Here is a 21,294-nt window from a genome sequence, read left to right as displayed (position 1 = left end):
CTGTCTCCCCAAGAGAGCAGAGGAAGAGGAGGTGAGGGGATGGGGGGGGGAGAGAGGTGGATGGCGGGGGGAAGGTAGCAGGGCCAGCCAGGCAGTGGGGCTGATGGTCTTTGGTTGATTTCCTTTAACTTGCTGAGTTAATGCATTATGTCAGATTGCTTCATAGTAATCTCTGCAATAGTGACATTTGATTTACAGTGGTACCTTGGGTTAAGTACTTAATTCATTCCGGAGGTCCGTTCTTAACCTGAAACTGTTCTTAACCTAAAGCACCACTTTAGCTAATGGGGCCTCCTGCTGCTGCCGCGCCGCCAGAGCATGATTTCTGTTCTCATCCTGAAGCAAAGTTCTTAACCTGAAGCACTATGTCTGGGTTAGCGGAGTCTGTAACCTGAAGCGTATGTAACCCGAGGTACCACTGTACCATTAAAATGGTGCACCTGTAGCAGCAAAACCAGATGCCTTCATCTGCCCCAGTTACAACAAAGCATCTCTCTCCTGTATCAGTCTCTACAGCCACAGCAGGCACTGTAACTCTCCAATGGGTTGACTTTACCTCTGATGGCGCCCTCTTCCATTGTCTCCTGAGACAGATGGATGCAGACATTGCAATATTTGTTGTGTTCACATTTTTATAGGCCAGTGGGAATCTACAGAGTAAATACTTGCTGTGGCTGCTTTCATATTGGGGGCCCAATTCAAAGTAGTATTTCATTGCAAGAGTATGCTGCAACATGTTCTTGACACATTGATAGTACAGCTAGCAGTGAATATACTCTGCTTTATTAGTTGCTCTGTGATGCTTCCATAATGCTGTCTGGAGGGGCTATAGTGCAACTAAAGTGTGGTGTGTGTGTGTGTGTAAAAATAAAATTCAGAGGATTCGTAGTATGAAACATTAGATTTCAGCAAGAAGTTACAGGAGGTGCACTGACTGGAAATGAAGCAGTGTGACCGTCCCAGAACTTTTGCAGACACAGACAAGTATGGATAGCATGAGCTCAAATGTGCAATAAAAATGATGTCCTGAGGCCCTTAATGTGGAAAACTGTGGATAACATGCAGGGCCGGATTTAGGTTTGATGAGGCCCTAAGCTACGGAAGTTAATGGGACCCTTTATATGTCCAGCTGTCCTTTGTCAACAACAAATTGTCGCTGTTTTTTGTATTGAATATTTTAAAGAGCAGGCTAGCAGGCGGGGCCCATTACTTACATCATAGGAGCCTACACAACACAAAACACTGTTGCTGTATGTAGGCTTTATTTTATTTGTTTTTTATCTTATATTTTGGAAATGTACATCCAGGTTTTTTTCCTTTAAATTTTTTGGGGGGCCCCAAGAGAGTGGGGCCCTAAGCTATAGCTTGTTTAGCTTATACATAAATCCGGCACTGCTAACATGAGGGAAGATTGGGGGCGGGGGGCGATACCTGCTGTAATGTTAAAGTTATGTAGCTAGGGTGAACCATGAGTACACAGTGCTGCTAAAAACTCTCAGCGTGGAAATAACTTCACATAATAAGTTTTGGGCAAAAGGGGGAAACTGCCCAGTTCAGATTACAGCATAAACGTCAAATAGCAGTATAAAAGTCAATTTAAAGTCTCAATTTTCCTATCTTCACATGAATGACGCCCCCCATTTATAAAACCTGCTTTGAATCGAAAGGATGCTTCCCGCCTTATATCCAGTAAAAGGGAGGATCGTCTAGAAGATTAAAAGGCACTACAATGCCTCGCTTGAGAAATAATTCGAATTCAGCGACAGCCATTCAATCCCCTTCCAATGTCCAAGACCCCACAACTATTTCTGAATAGAGGCGAATAAGAGAGAGAGAGAGAGAGAGAGAGAGAGAGAGAGAGGGGGAGGGGAAGAGGAGACCCCTGTCGCTCGGACAGCGCTGCCGGCCTCGCCCTGTCCCTCTTCCCCGCACCCTCGAGGGCTCCCGCCCGCCTGGGGCTCCTCCTCCCTCTCCGCCCCCAGCCCCTGGCGAGCATCGCCCCTCTGCTGTCTAAGGGCTGGACTCGGCCGAGCCCTATAAATGGCCCTGGCAGGGGACGGTCGCGGCCACCGCAGCCGGAGGAGCCGCAGCGCGAACCGTCCCGTCGGAGATCATGAGCTTGCAGCCGTGGGGCTATTTAAAGGACAATGGTGAGTGGGGCGCGGGTCTCTCGCCGGGAGCCGGAGTTTGCGGCTTCCCACGGCGGCGCCCTCCTCCCCGCGTAAGAGGGGAGCGGGTAGGAGATGCAGCGCAGTTACGCTAACGGGAACGAGCATCTCTCACCAGCTGCAGAAGCTGTTCCTTGCCCACCGGTGCCCGGTATTTATTTATTTTCGATGGAGCTCCCCAAGAATAGCATCTCTTTCTATCTCGGATTCCCATGGCTTTGGGGTCAGTCTTGGTATGTTCTGTTGATGGACTTTCCCCCGCTGGTTAGCAAAATTGGGCAGAAGCTTTTCGGGCAGTTATTGAGCTCTTTCAGCTGGCACAGATGTCCTTGCCGCCTGAAAGTGGGAATGGGACGTGGCTTTCCTGCACATCACAGAATTGTAGAGTTGGATGGAACCACAAAGATCACCTAGTCCAAATGCAGGAATCTTTTTGCCCAATGTGGGACTCGAACCCACAACCTTGAGATTAAGCAACTCCTGTTCCACCAACTGAGCTATCCCAGACTGCATGCAGCTTCCATCACCCCTGACCATGTCAGCTGGAGCTGGTGGGATTTAGAAACCAAGGACATCTGGAGGACCAATAGGTCCCCCTGTTTCCCCCTCGAAGAAGATGGAGGTAGCTCTTCTATTCATCCTGATTTGCAAGCGCAAAGTTTGCAGGAAGGTTGTGTGTTGCATGAAGCAATTGTTTGCATGCTTTCTGGTGCTTTTTCCTGGCACTACTCACCTCTAAAAGACCATTAAAAAACCAACACCAAATTCGCTTTCATTCTGCTATGTGAATTGGCTGGTACGCAGTTCAACATCACCTACAAATAAGCAAAATTCTGGGATTGATCAGACATATTTTTACAGGTATGCAGGAAGCTGACTTATGTTGGGTCGGAATATTTGTCCCTCTGTTCTTGTCTGCCCTGACAGGCAGTGATTCTCCAGGGTCTGGAGGCTGGGGCTTCGAAGGATTGAAGCTGGGATATCCTGTATACAAGAATGCACTCTGTAACAAAGCAACGTGGCACTTATCAAAGCTAACCTTTCCGTGCTTTCATTTATGCTTTCTGGCTAAATTTTGTGGAAATAGCTAAGTAAAATTCTCTCTCTCCTCCCATATATTTAATTTTACATTCCACCTTTCTTCCACAGTACTCAAGCAGCGTTCAAAACTCCCATTGTTTTAGGTGCATTTTGTGACAGGGAATTTCATGAACTCAACCAGTTTCTGAGCTCTGGGCACAGTTCTGCACCTAAGATTTCAGATTAAAATTGCCACTGTTACTCAGAAGTAAATCCCAACCAAGTTCAACTGGGCTTCCTCCTAAGCAAAACATGTATGGATTGGGGACCTGAGAACTTTCTTTCCTTTCCTTTTGAAACCCAACATGTTTTGTTTAGGTTTTAGTTGCCTTGTTTAATGTACTTTTAATGTATGATGTGCTTTTAATTTGAAATATACTAGCCAGTTAGTTATGATGGTTTAAGTAGTGCATGTTAAAGTGTTATCTACCTCAGACTCTCACTGTGATGCTTAAAATCAAAACAAATTTTGGAGTGGGGTCATTGGAGGACCCTTAAGTCTAGGTTTGTGAAGTGGGTGTCATCAGTTGTACAGGCCTTTATGTGTTAATTGTGGTGCCAAAAAGATATATTTATATGAAAAAAAGCAAGTGTAGGGAGAATTCAGGGCTTGTCTGCAGAGTGGAAGGAAAGGAGGACCTTTTTCTGCCTCCCCACTTCCAGTTACTCTCTGAAGACTGTAGAAGGGACCCTCTTAAGAATTTTCGGGGGGCCAGCAGGGGAATCATGGTTTTGCTTTTTTGAAGTCTTCAGATGATAACCAGACCATGTGAAAAATGAACATAAGATTTTAGCTGCAGTTCATTCATTTTCAGCTTTGTATTCCTGTTATAAAAAGTGTGTCTAGACATCCTGTTATTGCGCCCATAACCTAGGTTTAAGGCCCCGTTTAGCTCCTAGCTTTCATATTTCAGTTTCTAACACTGTACTCAAGGTGCTGTACGTAGAGCAGGGATAGCTAGACTACAGAGTGTTTGTTGTTGTTACTGGAAACCCAGGGTTTTGAGTACCAGAACTGAATGGGAGCTCACAGTCTTTCCACACAGAAATTCATTCCCGGTTACTCCAAGCTTTCTTCACTTCAGCAGCCTGCTTTAGAAGAGGAGTCATTTTGTTCTTGCTCTTTGCTGTCTAACTTAAATTGCAGGGACGTTGTGAGGATAAAACAGTTTGAAGAAACTTAGGAAGTTGCAGTTCAGTGGTTCTGCTTCTGCCTGCAGGGCTGTTTTCAGAAAGCAATTATGTGGGGCAACCGTTCAGTGACATGGGAGTTGCCCTGCGCCATCCTGCAGGCTTCTGTCTTGTCCCTCAAGCTATTTAACATATATCCAAACCACTGGGATCTGTCTTCAGGAGATTCCTAGTGAGGTGCTGCTAATTTGCAAATGACACCCAACTCTAGCTCTATCTGAATCAGGAGAGGCAGCAGAAGTGCTAGACGGGTGCTTGCAGATAGTTAGGAGCTGGAGGTTGGCAAATAAACTGAAGCTGAATCCTGAAAAGGCAAAAGTGTTACGGGTTCTGAGTTCTCAAATCTGGGAGGTGGGAGGCTGCCTGTTCTGGATGGGGTTATACTCTCCTGGAAGAAGCAGGTTCATAGCTTAGAGGTACTCCTGGATCCAACTTTGTCACTTGGGACTCAGATGTCTTTGGTGACCAGGCATGCCTCTTTCCAGCTATGTCTGGTTGGCCATCTATGGTGCCTTTTGGACGAAGAAGACTTGGTCACTGCACTCCATGTGCTGGTAACTTCTAGACTGGATGAGTGGAATGCATTCTATATGGGGCACTCCTTGGAGTCTACTTGGAAACGTCGACTGGCCCAAAATGCAGCAGTCAGATTGAAGCCCCAGCCAGTACTTAGAACTCCTATAACTCCTGTTTTAAAACAGCTGCACTGGATGCTAGTCTGTTTCTGGGTCCGGTTCAAGCTACTCACATTAGTGTTTGAAGCCCTAAACAACTTACACCCTAAATATCTGAAAGACAGCCTCCTTCCCTACAGATCCTCCCAGGCTAACCTACCTCACAAGGTTGTTGTGGGGATTAATCTATGGATTAAAAATGTGAGATATCAATGCAATGCAATAAAATAATAAATAACGCTCTATCCTAGCGTCTGACACCTGAGATATATGTACTAGTATTCACCCTATTCTCTTGATTGTAGTATGTTTTAACCATTTTAACTACTGTATTTTTAACACATGGTGAACTGCCCTGGGATCTTGTTGTGAAGGATGGATAAGAAATCTTACCATCATAATCTTCATCAAAATCCATGATGGCAAGGGGGAGGGGGGGGGAATGTGCTGTGTTTTTTCCAGCACAGTTCTGCACATATACTCAAAAGTAAGTGCCACTAAGTTCACCAGCTAAGGGTATATATGACTGCAGCTGTCAACCTTTAAATTTAAGTTAATCTGCCCATTCTTTCTTACTAATTTACCATGGTCCTGTATAGCTGAGCAAGATACTAAAGTTTGCACTTCCTGACGGCCAAACACTAAGCAAATGTGAAAGTGGGTACCATGCAGTGTTTGCAGGACTTAATAGCTTATATTCAGAACATGACGCTCTCTTATTGTCTTTCCCCCTTAGGGCCAGATCGCTGGCATGAAACATACCCAATGGCTAAAGGGAATAATCAGTCACCTGTTGCAATCCTGACCAAGGATGTCTACAAAGACCCTGCTCTATTGCCTTGGTTTACTGGCTACGATCCAGGTGCAGCTAAGACCATAATGAACACTGGGAAAACTTGCCGTGTTACATTTGATGACACTTTCGATCGCTCAGGTAACTTTGAGTTTTATCTCTTACAAATACCAGTATACCAGTTAACCAGTATGCACCCCTGCAAAATAAAGTCAGGAAGGGATCGTTCAAACTAATATCTTTCTGGGGGTGGGGGTGGGGTGGCAGAGACCCTCTCCTACTTCGTACTTTTTTGCATGCAGGGATCTTAAGCATGTATTAAGCATGCTTATGCTTATATTAAGCAATGTATATATTTATTTGATTTATTGATTTACAGTGGCAGGGCAGCTGTAGCTAAGATAGATTAGAAGCACAGAACAATGAAGGGGTCTTTGCTAGGCATGAAAATGACATCAAGATAGGTGCTAAGGGAAGTTCTGTGAGGAGGACACTCCACAGTTGGGGTGCCACCATGGAAAAGTCCCTCTCCCCCACCGCAACACACTCTGGGTGGGTGGCAATCAGAGAAAGGACTCCAAAGAGTAACTCGAAAGTCTGGTGAGTTCAAGGGTAGACAACATGGTGCACTCTGGGGGTTTTTGAACTCCGGTTCCCGTCAGGCCCAGCCAGAATAGTCAATGGGCAGGGGGAGGGAAATGACGTCCCACTCTGCTACGCCTCCGCTGGCACTGCCTCTGCGATGCCCGCCTCCACTGGTGGCAGCAGAAGAATGGTGCTGGAATTGGCAGCTATTTATGGCAAAATCTCACTGAAATTTCGTGAGCTCTCTCGTGCTCCATGAGATTTTGGTGAGATCTTGCTGGAAATTGACACTCCTGCTGGTACCACTTCTCCACCAGTGGCAGAGACAGTGGCATAGATGGGGTGCCAGCAGAGGCTTCTGCCATCTAAAGTGGCTGCATCACCCCACTTCATGGGTGGGCCAGCCTTGGAGGGCACCATATGACTACCCTTGGCTAAGTTCAGGGGGAGAGAGGCCATTTTTTCAGTATCCTGGTTGCACATTATGAAGAGCCTTAACACTCAAAACCAACATCTTGAATTGGACCTGGAAATAGATTACAAGCCAGGGAAGATGGTGAAGTACTTTTGTGATACGCTTGTGTGATAGCTCTTCTGCCTTCTGATGGTCCAGTCAGGCAATTTTAGACTCTGGACCTGAAGGGTTTAAAAATATTTAGATGGCAATGTGTATTACTTAATAACTTAAATAAATGCCCCCCTCCGTCCTATGCATTATGCACAAAATATGAGTGACCTGCATTAAAATGCAGAGAACGAGCAGTAGCCTTTGGCATGGACAATAATCTCACAGGCACACAGATATTTGCTGTGGACATATTTGCTCTGGCAATCTGGTTTTACCAAGCTTAAACCTACTTCTGAAGGCCAGTTTGAATATTCAGAAGAGGTTGAGACTTTTGTACATGTATCATCCGTGCATCTAATTCCCTGTCTCTAAAATAGTGGTGTAAGAGCTCATGGGTCTCATCAGAGGAACTCCACAGTTCAGACTGAGAACATAGTACAAACCATAGAATAGATGGGCCACAAGGTCCTGTTCCAAATATGATAATAGCAGTAGGGTTGTAGATTCAGCAGCATTCATTCACTGTATTGTGATGGGGGTTATGCATTGCTCATCGTCATGTTTTCAGCTGTACGTCTGCCATTCACAAACCACTTCAGGTGATGCCCCTCCCTTAGTCATTGCCAGCAATGGCTCACTTACAGCCCTCAAAATGTTGCTGGACCACAATTCTCTTCATCACTGGCCATTGGTCATGCCAGCTGGGACTGGTGGGAGTTGTTCAGCAAAATCTGGAGGGCTTCCTCAGTACATCACTGGAGGGGTGAAGTCAAATTAAACCATGAAAGTTTCCTTTACTCCTGATGGAAGCTCTGAGTCCATTCAACTTAAAAAATGTCAGAAGACTGATGCATGTCTTAATTGTACTTTTTTTAAAAAAAAATATTTTTTATTAAGGATTTTCTTGTTTTACAGAAGTGTAGTGCCTCGTATTTTTTTTCCTTCTTCTTCCATGTAACGTTTTTACAAATCCGTTTCATTAACACCGCCACCCGACCCCACCCCCATCCATCCTCCCTTTCCCCACCCCCCTTTCTTTTTTCTTTCTGTTTTCTTCTCCCCCTAATGCCTCAACAAATGAAACGGATTTAATTGTACTGTTAAGCTGTAATCCTCAAGGGATGCTTTGGATAATTGCTCTCCATGGGACTTCATGAAACTGCTTTGGATATTTAAGAATTAGGACCTTAAGGATGCTGATCCTAACATTGGTGACATTATATCTGCTTGCAGTGGTCCCCCCCCCCCGATGTTACTGCTGATGTAATGTTCATCTTTGTGATGTTCATCTTTGTGATGCTGTCCTACTATAGTAGTTGTGAAACCCTAACTTTGGCATGTATACCAGAGCATCGAGTTCCAGGTCCTGGCTTTGGGGACACCACAATCACCCTAGTGGGAATTTCGCTATCAGTTTCAGTGTCTGAGTGTCCTCATTTGTCATGAAGCCATGACAGCCAGGCCACCCGCACTTTATATGGGCCTTTGAGATCTTTACATAACTGCTTTTTGTTGCTGGTGATTTATTTCTGTGTGGGTACGTCTGGATACCAGTCAGAATGAGAAGAATTGACACAGCTGGGGCGCGGGGGCGCTGCTTTGTGCAGGCATCCCCATACCAACTAAAGAAAGAAAAGTCAACATTAAGCCTTTTGCCCTGTGCTTAACACAGCTTTTATCCTTGGGTATTCCAGCACATAGGATATCAATCACTGACATGAGACCAGCAGTGCTCCAGCACAAAAGGATTTAAGATCTGTGTTAGCATTAACTTTGAAATTCCATGCTATTGCTGGAGGTCAAAGAACTTGAACGTTGTTCAAACAAAGGCCTTCTGGGATTGCTACAGTACATTGGGTTATCAGCTTTCTGGCTCTGAAACTTGGGTTCCTTTCCCTTTTTAGGCTGCAAATAAAGACAAGTTTATTATCTCAGGGGACCCAGGGTTACAACAGTGGGACAGGGGCGTTGCAGGTCAGGAAGGAGGTTCTCTTGCAGAACACCCTGTTTTCCACAACTTCCACACGCTTTGTAGAGACTGTGAGGTCTCCCTTCCAAACTTTCATAGAATAAAAGCCTCATTGCTATTGACAGTTGTTTTGCTTTAGGTGAAAAATTCCCTTCTTGGAAATGCAAGAATTGCACATTGTCAAACACACATAGCTGACTTTATTAACAGTAATGACAAAGAATATGCCAAAACAGTCTGCCGACCAAATGTTTATTTATTTATGGACCTGTTAATGCATCGTTACTGACATAGCCAACTGCTATACTGTTACTTTGTTTTTATCCTAAAACAGCATGGCAAAGCCATCATTTTGTATCTTGGGGAAAACTTGGCCTCATTGTTTTCACTTGTGGATTATCACCTGTCACTATAAATCTGGCAACAGGTGAGGCTTTGCGTCAATAGGACCTGCTCTCTCCCATAACTATATATAAACAGGGCTAACATTCCTTGCCTGGTAGATTTTGTTTTTACCTGGCTCCCAGTGGCATCTGGCTTGTGAAAAAAGGAATCAATTTCCCTCCCACTTGCAACCTACTGGGTAGAATAGACATTTTCTTCCATTGTTTTTACAGTAGATTATAAGCTGCCAGCTCCAGGGGTTTTTTGTTTTTTGCTGATGTGACTATGCCATCACACACTTGCATTCACACCAGAAGGGTATAATCAACAGATCCTTCCATGCACAAAAATCTGTTTCGTATGGTGAAAACAAAAACCCATAATGGAGAAAGATTGCTTATTACCAGAAGAAGAATCTTGCTGCATCTCACCAGATGTCTGTCTTGTCCAGCGTTCTGCCCCAACAGCAGACTACCTATTGGGGGCTCACAACTAGGACATATGCCCCACAGCAGCTGGTTTTCAGAGTCATCACGGCTCATAGTCCTTGAATTTGTCCTATCTCATTTTTAAGCTGACCAAGTTAGTGGTTATTCCTAAATCTTGTGATAGTGAACTTTAGGTGGTTCTTCAGTGAGACAATGCCATAAGGAATAACTAAGAAAAACGTATATGAATTTCCCACCGTAGAATAGTTGGCAGATGGGCATTTGACCTTTTCATAGTAGGAAACCTGTTCTGTTGCAACTCCTTTATTCTTAAGCAAAAGCAGGATGGTCAGAGTTGGAGATGGGGTTTCATACTGGGTGGAATGTAACTAGAAACAGGTGGTAACATCTTCAGAGAGCTGGTGGAGGTATGATAGAGGCATTGTTGCTCATGCTAGTTGCTCTGGTTTAGCTATGATCTCTGGTCAAAGAGCTTTGCAAGTTGCTATGGTGCTTTAAGAGCCAGCAGTCCCACTTTTGAGCAAAGGCAGAGGCTGTACACACTATACATTCAAAGCACATATGAAGCGTCTTCTTTCTCTTAAAGAATTCTGGGCACAGTAATTTAGCCCTCACAGAATTACAATTTCTGGCATCCCTTAACAAACTACTTAGAATTCTTTGAGGGGGGGAAAGTGTTCCAAATGTGCTTTCAAAATATTGCGTGCACAGAACTAAAAGTGACATAGACTACACATTTACCGTATTTTTTGCTCTGTAAGACTCACTTTTTCCCTACTAAAAAGTAAGGGGAAATGTGTGTGCATCTTATGGAGCGAATGCAGGCTGTGCAGCTATCCCAGAAGCCAGAACAGCAAGAGGAATCGTTGCTTTCGCTGTGCAGCAATCCCTCTTGTTGTTCTGGCTTCTGAGATTCAGAATATTTTTTTTTCTTGTTTTCCTCCTCCAAAAACTAGGTGCGTCTTATGGTCTGGTGCGTCTTATAGAGTGAAAAATACGGTATCTGTGAGTGATGGCCTTCTATGGAGGTTCAGACAACCCATGCATTGAGAGGATTTATGAGGGAGACCACAACACTTACGTTATGTAAGCTAGCTCCAGTCCTGCCATGGGCAGCAGCACGCCGCTAGTATGCAAGGGATACTGTGAACGGGAGTTCCTTCAAATGCCAACCCAATGCACAAAAGGTGTGGGCATGGCTGCTGGGATGACATTGGGTCTGTGGCATTGTGGAGTCAATAAGATTGTGGCCAGGCTGATAACACAGTTGCAAAAGCAAAACAAACAAACAAAACCTTGTGGGGAAATGAAATAAGCTGTGTTGCTGCCACTGCTAACGGTAAGCTCCCTGAAAAAGTGTTGGCAAATTCTCCTGCCGCTGGAGAAACTAGGCACCTCCCACCATTTCTGCACCAATAAAAACAGGGTGGTGAATTTTCAGGTGCCATTTCAGAACAGCTCTAATTTCGACCTCCCCTTTTTCAGGTTGGCTGTAGTTGTTTGAACTACACAGGGCATCCCTCACACAAGCATCTTCTCTTATGGTATGAAGCACACAGTCAGCACTTGGGAGCTCAAGATATTTCACAGCAGTTTGGGGTTGATTGGCATGTCTGGAAGGAAATAAATATGGACACTTGCCAACCCCCCCCCCATTTTTTTGTTTTTGTTTATTTTAAGGGGGGAGCACTGCAATATTAAATTACACACTTTTGTGTGATAAGAGAAAGGAATTTTAGTCAATAACTACATTGGTTATTTGAAGGAGCTTCAGAAGTATTTCCTGTGGTGCGAAATGTAGCTTCCTTGCCATTATAGATGGTTCTTTATTGAGATAGAAGTCAGGGCCTATTTATAGATGGGTGAGGGGTGTGAATTTTGGGCAAAGGCTCAGCTTCACTTGATGCCCGCAGAGTGACATGTAATTAACTCATAAGTGACAAGTGTGAGCTATTATTGTTCTCAACCAAGAATTCCTGTTCTTAATTGCCACCAGCAGTGCTACTGGTAAACCTCATGCTTCACGATGACACTGTGTTTGTGGAATTCCCTCCTCAAGGAAATATGTACAGCAGTGCTCTATCATGACTGACACTGAAGAGAACTCTTGAGACTTTTTAATTTCGACCCACTTTAATTAACTGCTGTGTTTTTTTTTGTTTCTGCTTTGTAGTTCACTATGTATTCTTTCATAAATCATGTGCACAGTGTGTCCTGCAAGGCAGCTTAAAAACCCACAAATAAATAATCACTAGATGTACACTTGAGTTCTTACAATTGGCAAAATAACATGACCAAGAGGTTTTTTTAAAATCAAATCCGAAGGCCACTAAACAAACAGATATGTGTCCTCTTGGGACTGTACCACTTTAGAATGCATATGGAGATCAAATTATTGTCCTTCAACAGCAAACTGTAGAGTTAGGATGCCTGGGAGAAGGGTGCCAGTTTAATGTGGCAATCTTCCTGACATGCTAGCTTTTCATTTGTAGGTATTTTAAAACAGCAGCAGGGAGAGGCATTCCTGACTCATTTTAAAGTGATATAGTCCTAGAAAGTTATACCACTCCCCAGCTCTAAACCTTTAGATTGGCTTTGAACTCAAGGAAAGGGGAATAAATGTGTGTCCCTTTGCATGTATAACCTTCCAGTCTTCCCTGAGGCTTTATGGAGTTTTGCTATTGGTAGCTCCTGTTCAGATGTTTGATGTCTTGGGGCTGCTTTGAAGATTTATATTAGTGTGTGGGAAAGAAACCCACCAAAGAAGGTTGCTATGAATGTATAGGGAAGTTTTTAGTGCTTTATGTTTATTGTGGTTTTAATATTTTGTTGGGAGCTACCCAGAGTGACTGGGGCAACCCAGTCAGATGGGCAGCATGTAAACAACAACAACAACAACAACAACAACAACAACAACAACAACAACAACATGATGATGATGATGATGATAAATTGGAACCTTGTTTATGTGCAATTTTGGACAACTTTCTACGAACACTATAATGATGGCAGAGTAGTAATAACAGTGCTGTAGGCACCAGGTATGGCTCCAGGTCCGAGGGGACCACTTGTCCATCAGTGGATCTTGTTGGGCTTAATTGGCAAATGCAAAAGCCGTGCTCCAGGAAGCTGGGTTTAGCTGCCATTTTATTTTTTCACCATGCCCACAATGTAGCGTTGCTTCAGGGCTTTGCAGGAAATTTAAATGGTGGCTAGCCCCTGGTCGATCCCCTGTCATCCAGTGCTGATTGAAGTGTTGGCGATAGGCCATGCCAGCATGGCTCCAGGGTGCCAGGTGATAGAAGATGAGATGCCCTCTCTGACTTCAGCCATATTTGCAAGAGGTGCTCATCAACCCTAAAAGAAAAGGCCCATGCAGTACATGGTTGTCCATTTTTGTTCCAGCCCAGAAAAGCCTTCTTTTAATCGAGACCTATTTGTTGCAGTGCTCAGGGGAGGGCCACTTCAGGGTACTTACCGGCTGCGTCAGCTTCTCATCCACTGGGGTTCAACAGATGACAAAGGCTCAGAGCATGTGATTGACGCAACGAGGCATGCAGGAGAGGTGAGTCTTTGTGCACTAGAGAATGCACCATGGAGGATAAAGCTACCAATGGCTGCTAACCATGTCGACTATACTCTTCCTCCATGGTCATAGGCCTTATTCTTCTGAATGCCAGTTTCTGGAAACCTCAGGTGGGGAGAGAGCTCTCTGCTCGTGGGTCTCTCACAGCCACCTGGTTGGCCCCCCGTGAAAACAGGATGCTGTGAAAGTTGGGTGTGCAAAAAAAAAAAAAAGGAAGAGAATAGGAGGCACACTTATGGGGTTGAAAAGGAGGGGTGTGAAAGTATCTGAAGAATAGGAGGGGATTGTGACTTCATAGCTGGGAAGAAGGTGAAAAGGGTGCTTAGTAGTTGCAATGTGTGGTAGCAGGAAGATGCAGGAACTTACAATCGGGGTGTTCTGTGTGCAATGGGGCAGCTGCACCCCCATCATCCAGCCCAGACACTGAGGTCCAGCTCCAAGGGCCTTCTGGCGATTCCCTCTCTGCGTGAAGTGAAGTTACAGGGAACCAGGCAGAGGGCCTTCTCGGTAGTGGTACCCGCCCTATAGAACACCCTCCCATAAACAACTATCTGACTTTTAGAATAGGGTTACCAGATGTCCCCAGTTCCCGGGACAGTCCCCGGATTTGCAAATCTGTCCCTGGACAAATTCCGTCCTCGGAATGTCCCCAGATATGCAAATCTGTCCCCGGGAAATGTGGCAGCCTCAGCAGCCTGGAGCCAGCCTGGTAGCGCAGTTGGTTCTGGCTGGCTTCAGGAGCTGCTCGCTGCCGTGGCGCTCACCATTTTTCCTCACTGGAAGTCCCCATATGATGTGCGCATTTGACTGCCGCTGCCGACGCCACTGCCAAAGGGGAACTGGGGATGTCTGGCAGTGCAGGTCTCCTGCCCCGTTCCCCCTTTTGTTTTGACTGCTCGGGGGAGGCTTGGGAGTTGTGGGTGGGCGGCCATTGCCCAGTTTTTTTAAAAAACTCTGCATTTATGTTTCACAGGGTGTGAAAGAAGGGCTTTGCACCTTTATACAATATGCATGTGTGCTTGGGCCCAGGGTCTTTTGCCTCACCATCCCCACTACTGACTCCCTGTTGCTACTCAGCTTAAAAAAAAAAAGGAACCCTGTATCGGGAAATGTCTAATGTTTTACAGTTTTTTAATGTGCTATAAGATACCCAAGGTGGCTGGGGAAACAGCCATATGGGTGGGGTATAAATAATAAAATTATTATTATTATTATTATTATTATTATTATTACTACTACTACTACTACTACTACACCAAAGATGGAGGGTGAAAGTGCAACCAGGTTCAGTGCAGGACTGCAGAATAGAAGAGAGAAGTGGCTTCAGGATGACTCACACCCCAGCCATCACCTCTTTAATATTCTACCCTTGGGCAGGAGATATAAAAGTATAATCAGCCGTACCAACAGGCTAAAAAATAGCTTCTATCCGTGGGCTGTTAGGCTGTTGAACGGAAAATAACATAGCGAAATTGAGTTGTAAGGTGGTGTGTTGTTTGATAAGAGATTGAATGTTTGGGTGGGTGGGGGGAGGGAGGCTTGTTTAATTTCATTGTACACAGGTTGTACAATGACAATAAAGGTATTATTATTATTATTATTCAGTAATGGGGTTCGGAAGGTGAAAGTTTAGTATTTTCGTGGGGGTGGGAATGGGAGGCTCTAGGGGGTTAATGTGGGGGGTGAGCAAGCATGGGCAGAGTCCCTAGTATAATCAATTTTCCTTGTTTCCAGATTCATTTGGTGCACTGGTATCCTAAGTATAGCAATTATGCAGATTCTCTGAGAAAAACTGATGGTGTGGCTATCTTGGCTATTCTTCTGAAAGTAAGCTCTATCTTTCCTTGCACATATTATCTTGCTGTCTAAGTAGCTCAGTCGGTAGAGCGTGAGACTCTTAATTTCAGGGTCATGGGTTTGAGTGCCACATTGGGCAAAAGATTCCTGCATTGCAGGGGGTTGGACTAGGTGATCCTTGTGGTCCCTGCCAACTCTACAATTCTATGTCTATCTGAAACAATGTCCTTTTATATCACTCACACTACCGCAGTATTGCATGAATGTGCAAGTGTGATTCTGCTATGTCTGGACTGCCTTGTTACCAGTGAGGTCTCAGCAAAGAAGTGCAGGAGTTCATCATGACAGTCCCCCAGCCACACCCTTAAGGAGAGTCCAAAAATTCAGACAGCTAAACTGATCCTTTGTGTGTGTGTTTGCACGAGGGAGCAGCAGTCCATAGCATAATTAGAATTTTATGTACAATTTCCTGGCAGGATTGCTAGTGGGGCTTACATATGACAGTATAGGTTCTGCTTGTAATACACACTGAGCTTCAGCCAGATGAAATGCAAAGATTTTGCAAATAAATGTTGCCGTTGAAACTGTTTGCTCCATAACAGAAAAGAGAAGTAAATTATTTTTCTCATTCTCTGACTGCCACCATGTGACTCGGTCACAAATATACTTGAAAGCCCCATTATCTCCGCATTTGTTTGCCTGAGAATCTGTTTAATTACCCTGGCACTGTGGCAGATGACATTGGTGATCCTGCTCTGAAAAAAAGTCCTGGAGCTATCTTCGCCTGAGCTCCTCTTCCACCACAGCACAGTTTATTATGCCAACAGAACACAATTAATACACATGTCAAACAGACAATATGTCAAGCAAATCATTTAAATCATCCCCACTGTGCTCTTCTTCTTATCACATAAGAATTAGAAAACCACAGCTTTTTTCTGTTATGAAGGAACCTCTGCGCATGCTTCCTTGGAAGTAAATTCACCTGAATTCAACAAGACCTTTTAGGAAATGAGTTTAGGGTTACAGTCCTAGATGATTAATGGAGCTGATCAACTGATGAAAACTCTTTTGAAGGACTAGGAGTGCTCTAAATAATCAGGCTACATATTTTCAAAACAAACAAAAACCCAACAGTGACCCCAGACGGATTATTTTCAATGCAGGAACTTGCAAAAACCATGAGTGGCAGGTGCCACTCTTACTAGAGATGAACCTACTATTTTTGCATTTTGCTATCACAGCAAGAAATAACAGTGGATATAGTTATGTAAATAACAGCTGGTTTATAAGTGGCTTAACAACAGAAAGGGTACTACGCCCTTCCTTCGAATTTCCAAGGAAAATCTGTACAGATAATCCTTAACTTGCCTCAGAGGGTAGAAAGTTGGATGAGCAAGAGATTGCTGCATTCATGTTACCATAATTCAGTGACAGCAAACCAAGTAAAATGAACAATCAAGCAAACACATTGTTCCAAATGTTGTTCTCTGTTGTTTTTAAACCCAAAAGGCATGGTTTTTGCTGTTTTTCTGTGCAAGATGTTCTCAGAAATAAACAGACAGATGGGGTGGTTAAAGATCAATTCTGCATGTTGTTGTGATTTATAAGCTTCCATGCTATTCATCTTGTACTTTCTCTGTCACAGGTAGGGAAAGATCCCAAGCCAGAGATGAAGAGAATTCTTGAAGAAATGGAAGCCATCAAGACCAAGGTAACTTGAGGGTACAATTGAATCACACTTGCAAAACAGCAACCATCTATAATCTGTCAAGGAAACAAGGAGGGGGCCTGTCAAACCAGTAACAGGGACCACACACAGGAGAGGCAGGTGGAAGTTAAAATATAAATAAGAGAAGGGTTTACTGAAGAAGTGGATCTGTAGAAGGGGCATAAGGGAAGCAAGATAAATCTTTTGGCTCTTGAAGATTAGAAGCAGGGTGGCTTTTCCAAGAAGTGGGTTCAGCCGCTATCAGATGAGTGTACACACAGTTAAAGGAATGGGTGCATTCTTCCTACATTTAGAAACTGGAGTGGAGTATCACTTTTTATCTTTCCCACCCCATTTGTGTGTGTGTGTGAGAGAGAGAGAGAGAGAGAGAGAGAAAAAAAAAATCGTCACAAAAAGTGTGTGTGTTAGTTGTTGTTTTTTAAAATAAATTTTACTGGCTTTACAAAACAAATTTAACATTTACCACATTTAAATTTCAAAATCAATCTTCCAAATCTTAGGACTTTTCTCCTCCCCTTTGTAGGTTCTTTATATATATATATATATATATATATATATCAACCAACTGCATAGTATAATTCTTCCATATTATGGTCCTCCAAAATATCCAAAGTCTTTGCTTGCCAAAGAACTGAAATGATTACAGTGTTCTTTTAAATACATCTACATTTGTCCCATTCCTTACTGAAGCTTTCTTCCTCCTGCTTTCTGATTTTCCCTGTCAATCTTGCCATTTCTGCATACTCTAATAATTTTGTCTGCCAGTCCACTTTTGTCGGCATTTTCTCCTCTTTCCACCGCTGGGCAAGCAGCAGTCTTGCAGCTGCAGTTGCATACATGAATAGTCTTTTCAAATCTTTCGGTATACCTGCACCTATAATTCCTAGGAAAAAGGCTTCTGGTCTTTTAACAAATGTTATTTTAAACATTTTTTAAAGTTCATTACATATCATTTCCCAGAATTCCTTTATCTTTTTACAATTCCACCACATATGATAAAAGGTGCCCTTTTTTCCCTTACTTTTCCAACATACATTTGAGTTAGTCCTATACATTTTTGCTAACTTACTGGGTGTTAAGTACCAACAAGAACATCATCTTCATATAATTTTCCTTCAGTGTATAACATGCTGTAAATGTTATCTTTCCATAATTTCCCCCATGCTGCCAACTGTATATTATATCCAAAATCTCTTGCCCTTGTATGTGTGTGTGTATGTATTAGTTATGCCTATCCCTAACCTCAACTAGACGTTCAACTGGATTTAATAGTATTGCTTCTCTTTTTATTTATTTAAGGGGAAAGAGGTTCCTTTTCAAAACTTTGATCCATCCATCCTTTTCCCTCAAAATCGGAGCTACTTCACCTACCAAGGCTCCTTCACTACACCTCCTTGTGACGAGTGCGTTACCTGGATTATTCTGAAAGAGCCGATCACTGTCAGTGTGGACCAGGTAAGCTTTCCTTATGCAAGTACTTCATGTGACTACATCCACATACAGTTTGCTGAAAGCCTTGCTCTGTTAATCAGGAATAACATGCATGAATTCAGTGCTGACAACAGCCATGAGAAATGCTGGGACATTTCTAAAGCTGAGGAATCAGAACTATGAGAAAAGGCTGAAAATCATCTTGGGTTTCAGTTCAGTTTTTGCATTTGCTCACCCAACCACAGAACCAAACAAGCCAATATTCTTTATAATGCACCTCAAAGAACTTCTGACAATGTAACAGGGGAATTAACCCCAAACTAAGACCTGATTTACACAACACAATAAGACAAACTACAGCTTACTGGGACATTGTGAATATGCTGACTCCTAGAGAGGAGCTTGCAACCATTTTGGTCCTCTCTAGTCCTTTATATTCCTGTATGTACCATGCGGAGCTCAGCCAAAGTTTGGCTTGTGGTTAGGTTCTCTTCTCACAATCTGCTGTAGTCATGAACAAACCTGTCTATCTCAATTTTATTGACAAAAGAAAACATTCAGGGAGGGGAGAGACTCACCAAAGAGCATCTGATTCATATTTCCATCCCCATTTTTCCTAGCTTCTTCTCAGCAGCATCCCACACAGGGCGCCAAGCCAAGAGGGCACAAAATCGAGAAGATCCATAATTGAGAAGATCCATTTGGGTGTGCCAAATTTTGGGCTCACTCAGGGTGCCATATTGCCAAAGATTACCAAAATCCACCCCCGCTCTCGGTTAAATATTGCATTGGTGCACAAAACGCAAATGAACTTTGGCGGGGTTGGTGGGTTTGACAACGTAAATCATACTTGAAGCCCCTCCCTCAGCCTTAATTATGTCATTTACATGGAAGCAGGTTCTGCTGGCTTTACCCCTTCATGTTTGGTTGCAAGTACATCCCAAACGGTCTCTGGTAGTTTTCTGAAGAAACTGTGTTTGCTCAGTGCTTAACACATCTCATTTTTAGCCAGGCTCCAGGTTGGTCCTCACATCTCTTTACTTCTCTGTAGATGGAAAAGCTTCGTAGCCTGTCTAGCAATGCTGCAGGTGACCCCTATTGTGCTTTGGTGGACAACTGGCGGCCGCTTCAGCCTCTGAATAACAGGATGGTAAGATCTCCATGCCAATAGAATCTTTGCTGAAGCCCATGATCTTCGGTTGTGAAGACCCAGGATTCCACACTCATGTTGTGTTCAACCTGCTGTTCTCCCTCGAGATCTGTACTGTTGAGCTAGAAATTCTGAGCGATGAAACAGGACAATTTAGATAAAATTAATCAACATTATAGAGGGGGGAAATCACTGGGGAAATATTTACTATATTAGAATGGGGGATCTCTCTCGATAATCTTTGTGAACACTACCATTTTTATGGAAAATTCTGTGGGTGGGTGGGAAAGTCTTCAAGGATTTCTTTCTTTCTTTCTTTCTTTCTTTCTTTCTTTCTTTCTTTCTTTCTTTCTCTCTCTCTCTCTCTCTCTCTCTCTCTCTCTCTCTCTCTCTCTCACACACACACACACACACACCTGTAAATGGAAAATGCTAGAGGAGCACAGCAGGAGTTGAATGCATTTCTGTATCATATCTATGTATAAAGTGTCATTAAAAATCAAAATTGTGAAGAAAATCAGCCTGGAAGTCTAACCCTGCATCCTTCTCATTGTCGACGGTGAAATTAAAGACATCCATTCAAACAGAATATAGTATGGGATGAAGCATTCTTATTTAATTGCACAAATTCATTTCCTTTTGATTTGTTTGAAATGATAATCTTTTGAACAGCCAGGATTTTGTTTAATATATAGGTAATCTTGGTGACTCTAAATTAGGGTGGGTTTTTTGGGGGGGTGGTTTCCAGAAAACATTATGAGTTATTTAATTTTTAGGGTTTCTTGTATCATTTCTCTGATGTGTCAAAAAGGTCACTTTCTGAACTTCTGATTTTATTATTTTGCAGTTAATTTTTATGCCATTGAAGTTAGCGTAATGAAATATTGGTCAAAAACCCATTTCACTTGTGAAATGCTCAGATGAATTTTGCAATGGGAAATATCTCAAAGTTTCAAACTACTAAAGAAATTTGTATGTACTGTTTCAATACACTGCAATCAGTAGTTTACGGATGTCAGAATACTAACTTTGAATCTGACTTATTGAAATAAATGGACTTATTTGTCATTAACTTGCATACATTGATTCCAGTGGAACTACTCTGTGTATGACTAGTTGGCTCCTATCCTGTTAAGAAAGGGGCTGCTTTTTTCTCCTCAAATCTCCAAAACAATAAAAATATAAGAACTTGAATCTATTGAGTGTTTAAGTTGTAGCACTTACATTTGTAAACATAGGGGGGTACCTAGTTAAATCATTCTCAGAACAGACCATTGAAATCAACATAGTATGATTGGGTGCCACCCATAATTTGTTGCTTCAAATCTGCAAAACATTTTCAAAAAAATTAATGAAAATAACAGCCAGGGCGTTGTTGTTTTTTAACCTCTTCAAGTTGTTAAGAAGGTATTTTCTGGGGTTTTTTTTCTTCTTGCTTTGAGCTGGTGCTTTCTAGAAAAAGCAATTCAGATAGTATTGCATGATAGGTGATTTTGTATATAAAACAACAACAACAACAATAAATCTGTTTATCTCAGAAACAAAGTTTTCAGTACTTCTTAGGTGATTGTAATATGATCCCATGAGAGGGCTTTGTGCACTTGAATCATTTTGATAGGGATTATTGTTGTTTTTTTAATTCCTGAGGGATATTCATGTTACTCAACTGTATAAGAAGCCAAAACTGGCAGAGCAGTCTTAACCCAACCTAAGGAATATTGGAGGGGTAGAGCCAAC

General features: G+C 43.0%; 1 protein-coding gene across 1 annotated transcript; it reads left to right on the top strand.

Moving 5' to 3' along the window:
* The first annotated feature begins 2,028 nt into the window (after positions 1–2,028).
* Positions 2,029–20,751, top strand: LOC309348933 (carbonic anhydrase 3-like). Its single transcript, XM_081874753.1, has 7 exons — positions 2,029–2,150; positions 5,850–6,047; positions 13,308–13,426; positions 15,182–15,274; positions 16,893–16,958; positions 18,276–18,431; positions 19,459–20,751. Exons 1-7 carry the CDS (start codon positions 2,114–2,116, stop codon positions 19,576–19,578), a joined length of 789 nt encoding a protein of 262 aa, XP_081730879.1. The 5' UTR covers positions 2,029–2,113; the 3' UTR covers positions 19,579–20,751.
* The last annotated feature ends 543 nt before the right edge of the window (positions 20,752–21,294 follow it).

The sequence above is a fragment of the Podarcis erhardii genome (assembly GCF_964252035.2).
Source record: "Podarcis erhardii genome assembly, chromosome: 8".
In the NCBI taxonomy this organism is placed as follows: domain Eukaryota; kingdom Metazoa; phylum Chordata; class Lepidosauria; order Squamata; family Lacertidae; genus Podarcis; species Podarcis erhardii.
This window is presented reverse-complemented; position numbering and strand designations above follow the sequence as displayed.

Bases quoted from the DNA above. Each gene is read 5' to 3' on its own strand.
- LOC309348933 (XM_081874753.1), top strand. From the start codon at position 2,114: ATGAGCTTGCAGCCGTGGGGCTATTTAAAGGACAATG. The intron at 6,048-13,307 runs GTAACTTTGAGT...TATTTGTTGCAG, and splicing joins TGACACTTTCGATCGCTCAG to TGCTCAGGGGAGGGCCACTT. The intron at 18,432-19,458 runs GTAAGCTTTCCT...ACTTCTCTGTAG, and splicing joins TCACTGTCAGTGTGGACCAG to ATGGAAAAGCTTCGTAGCCT.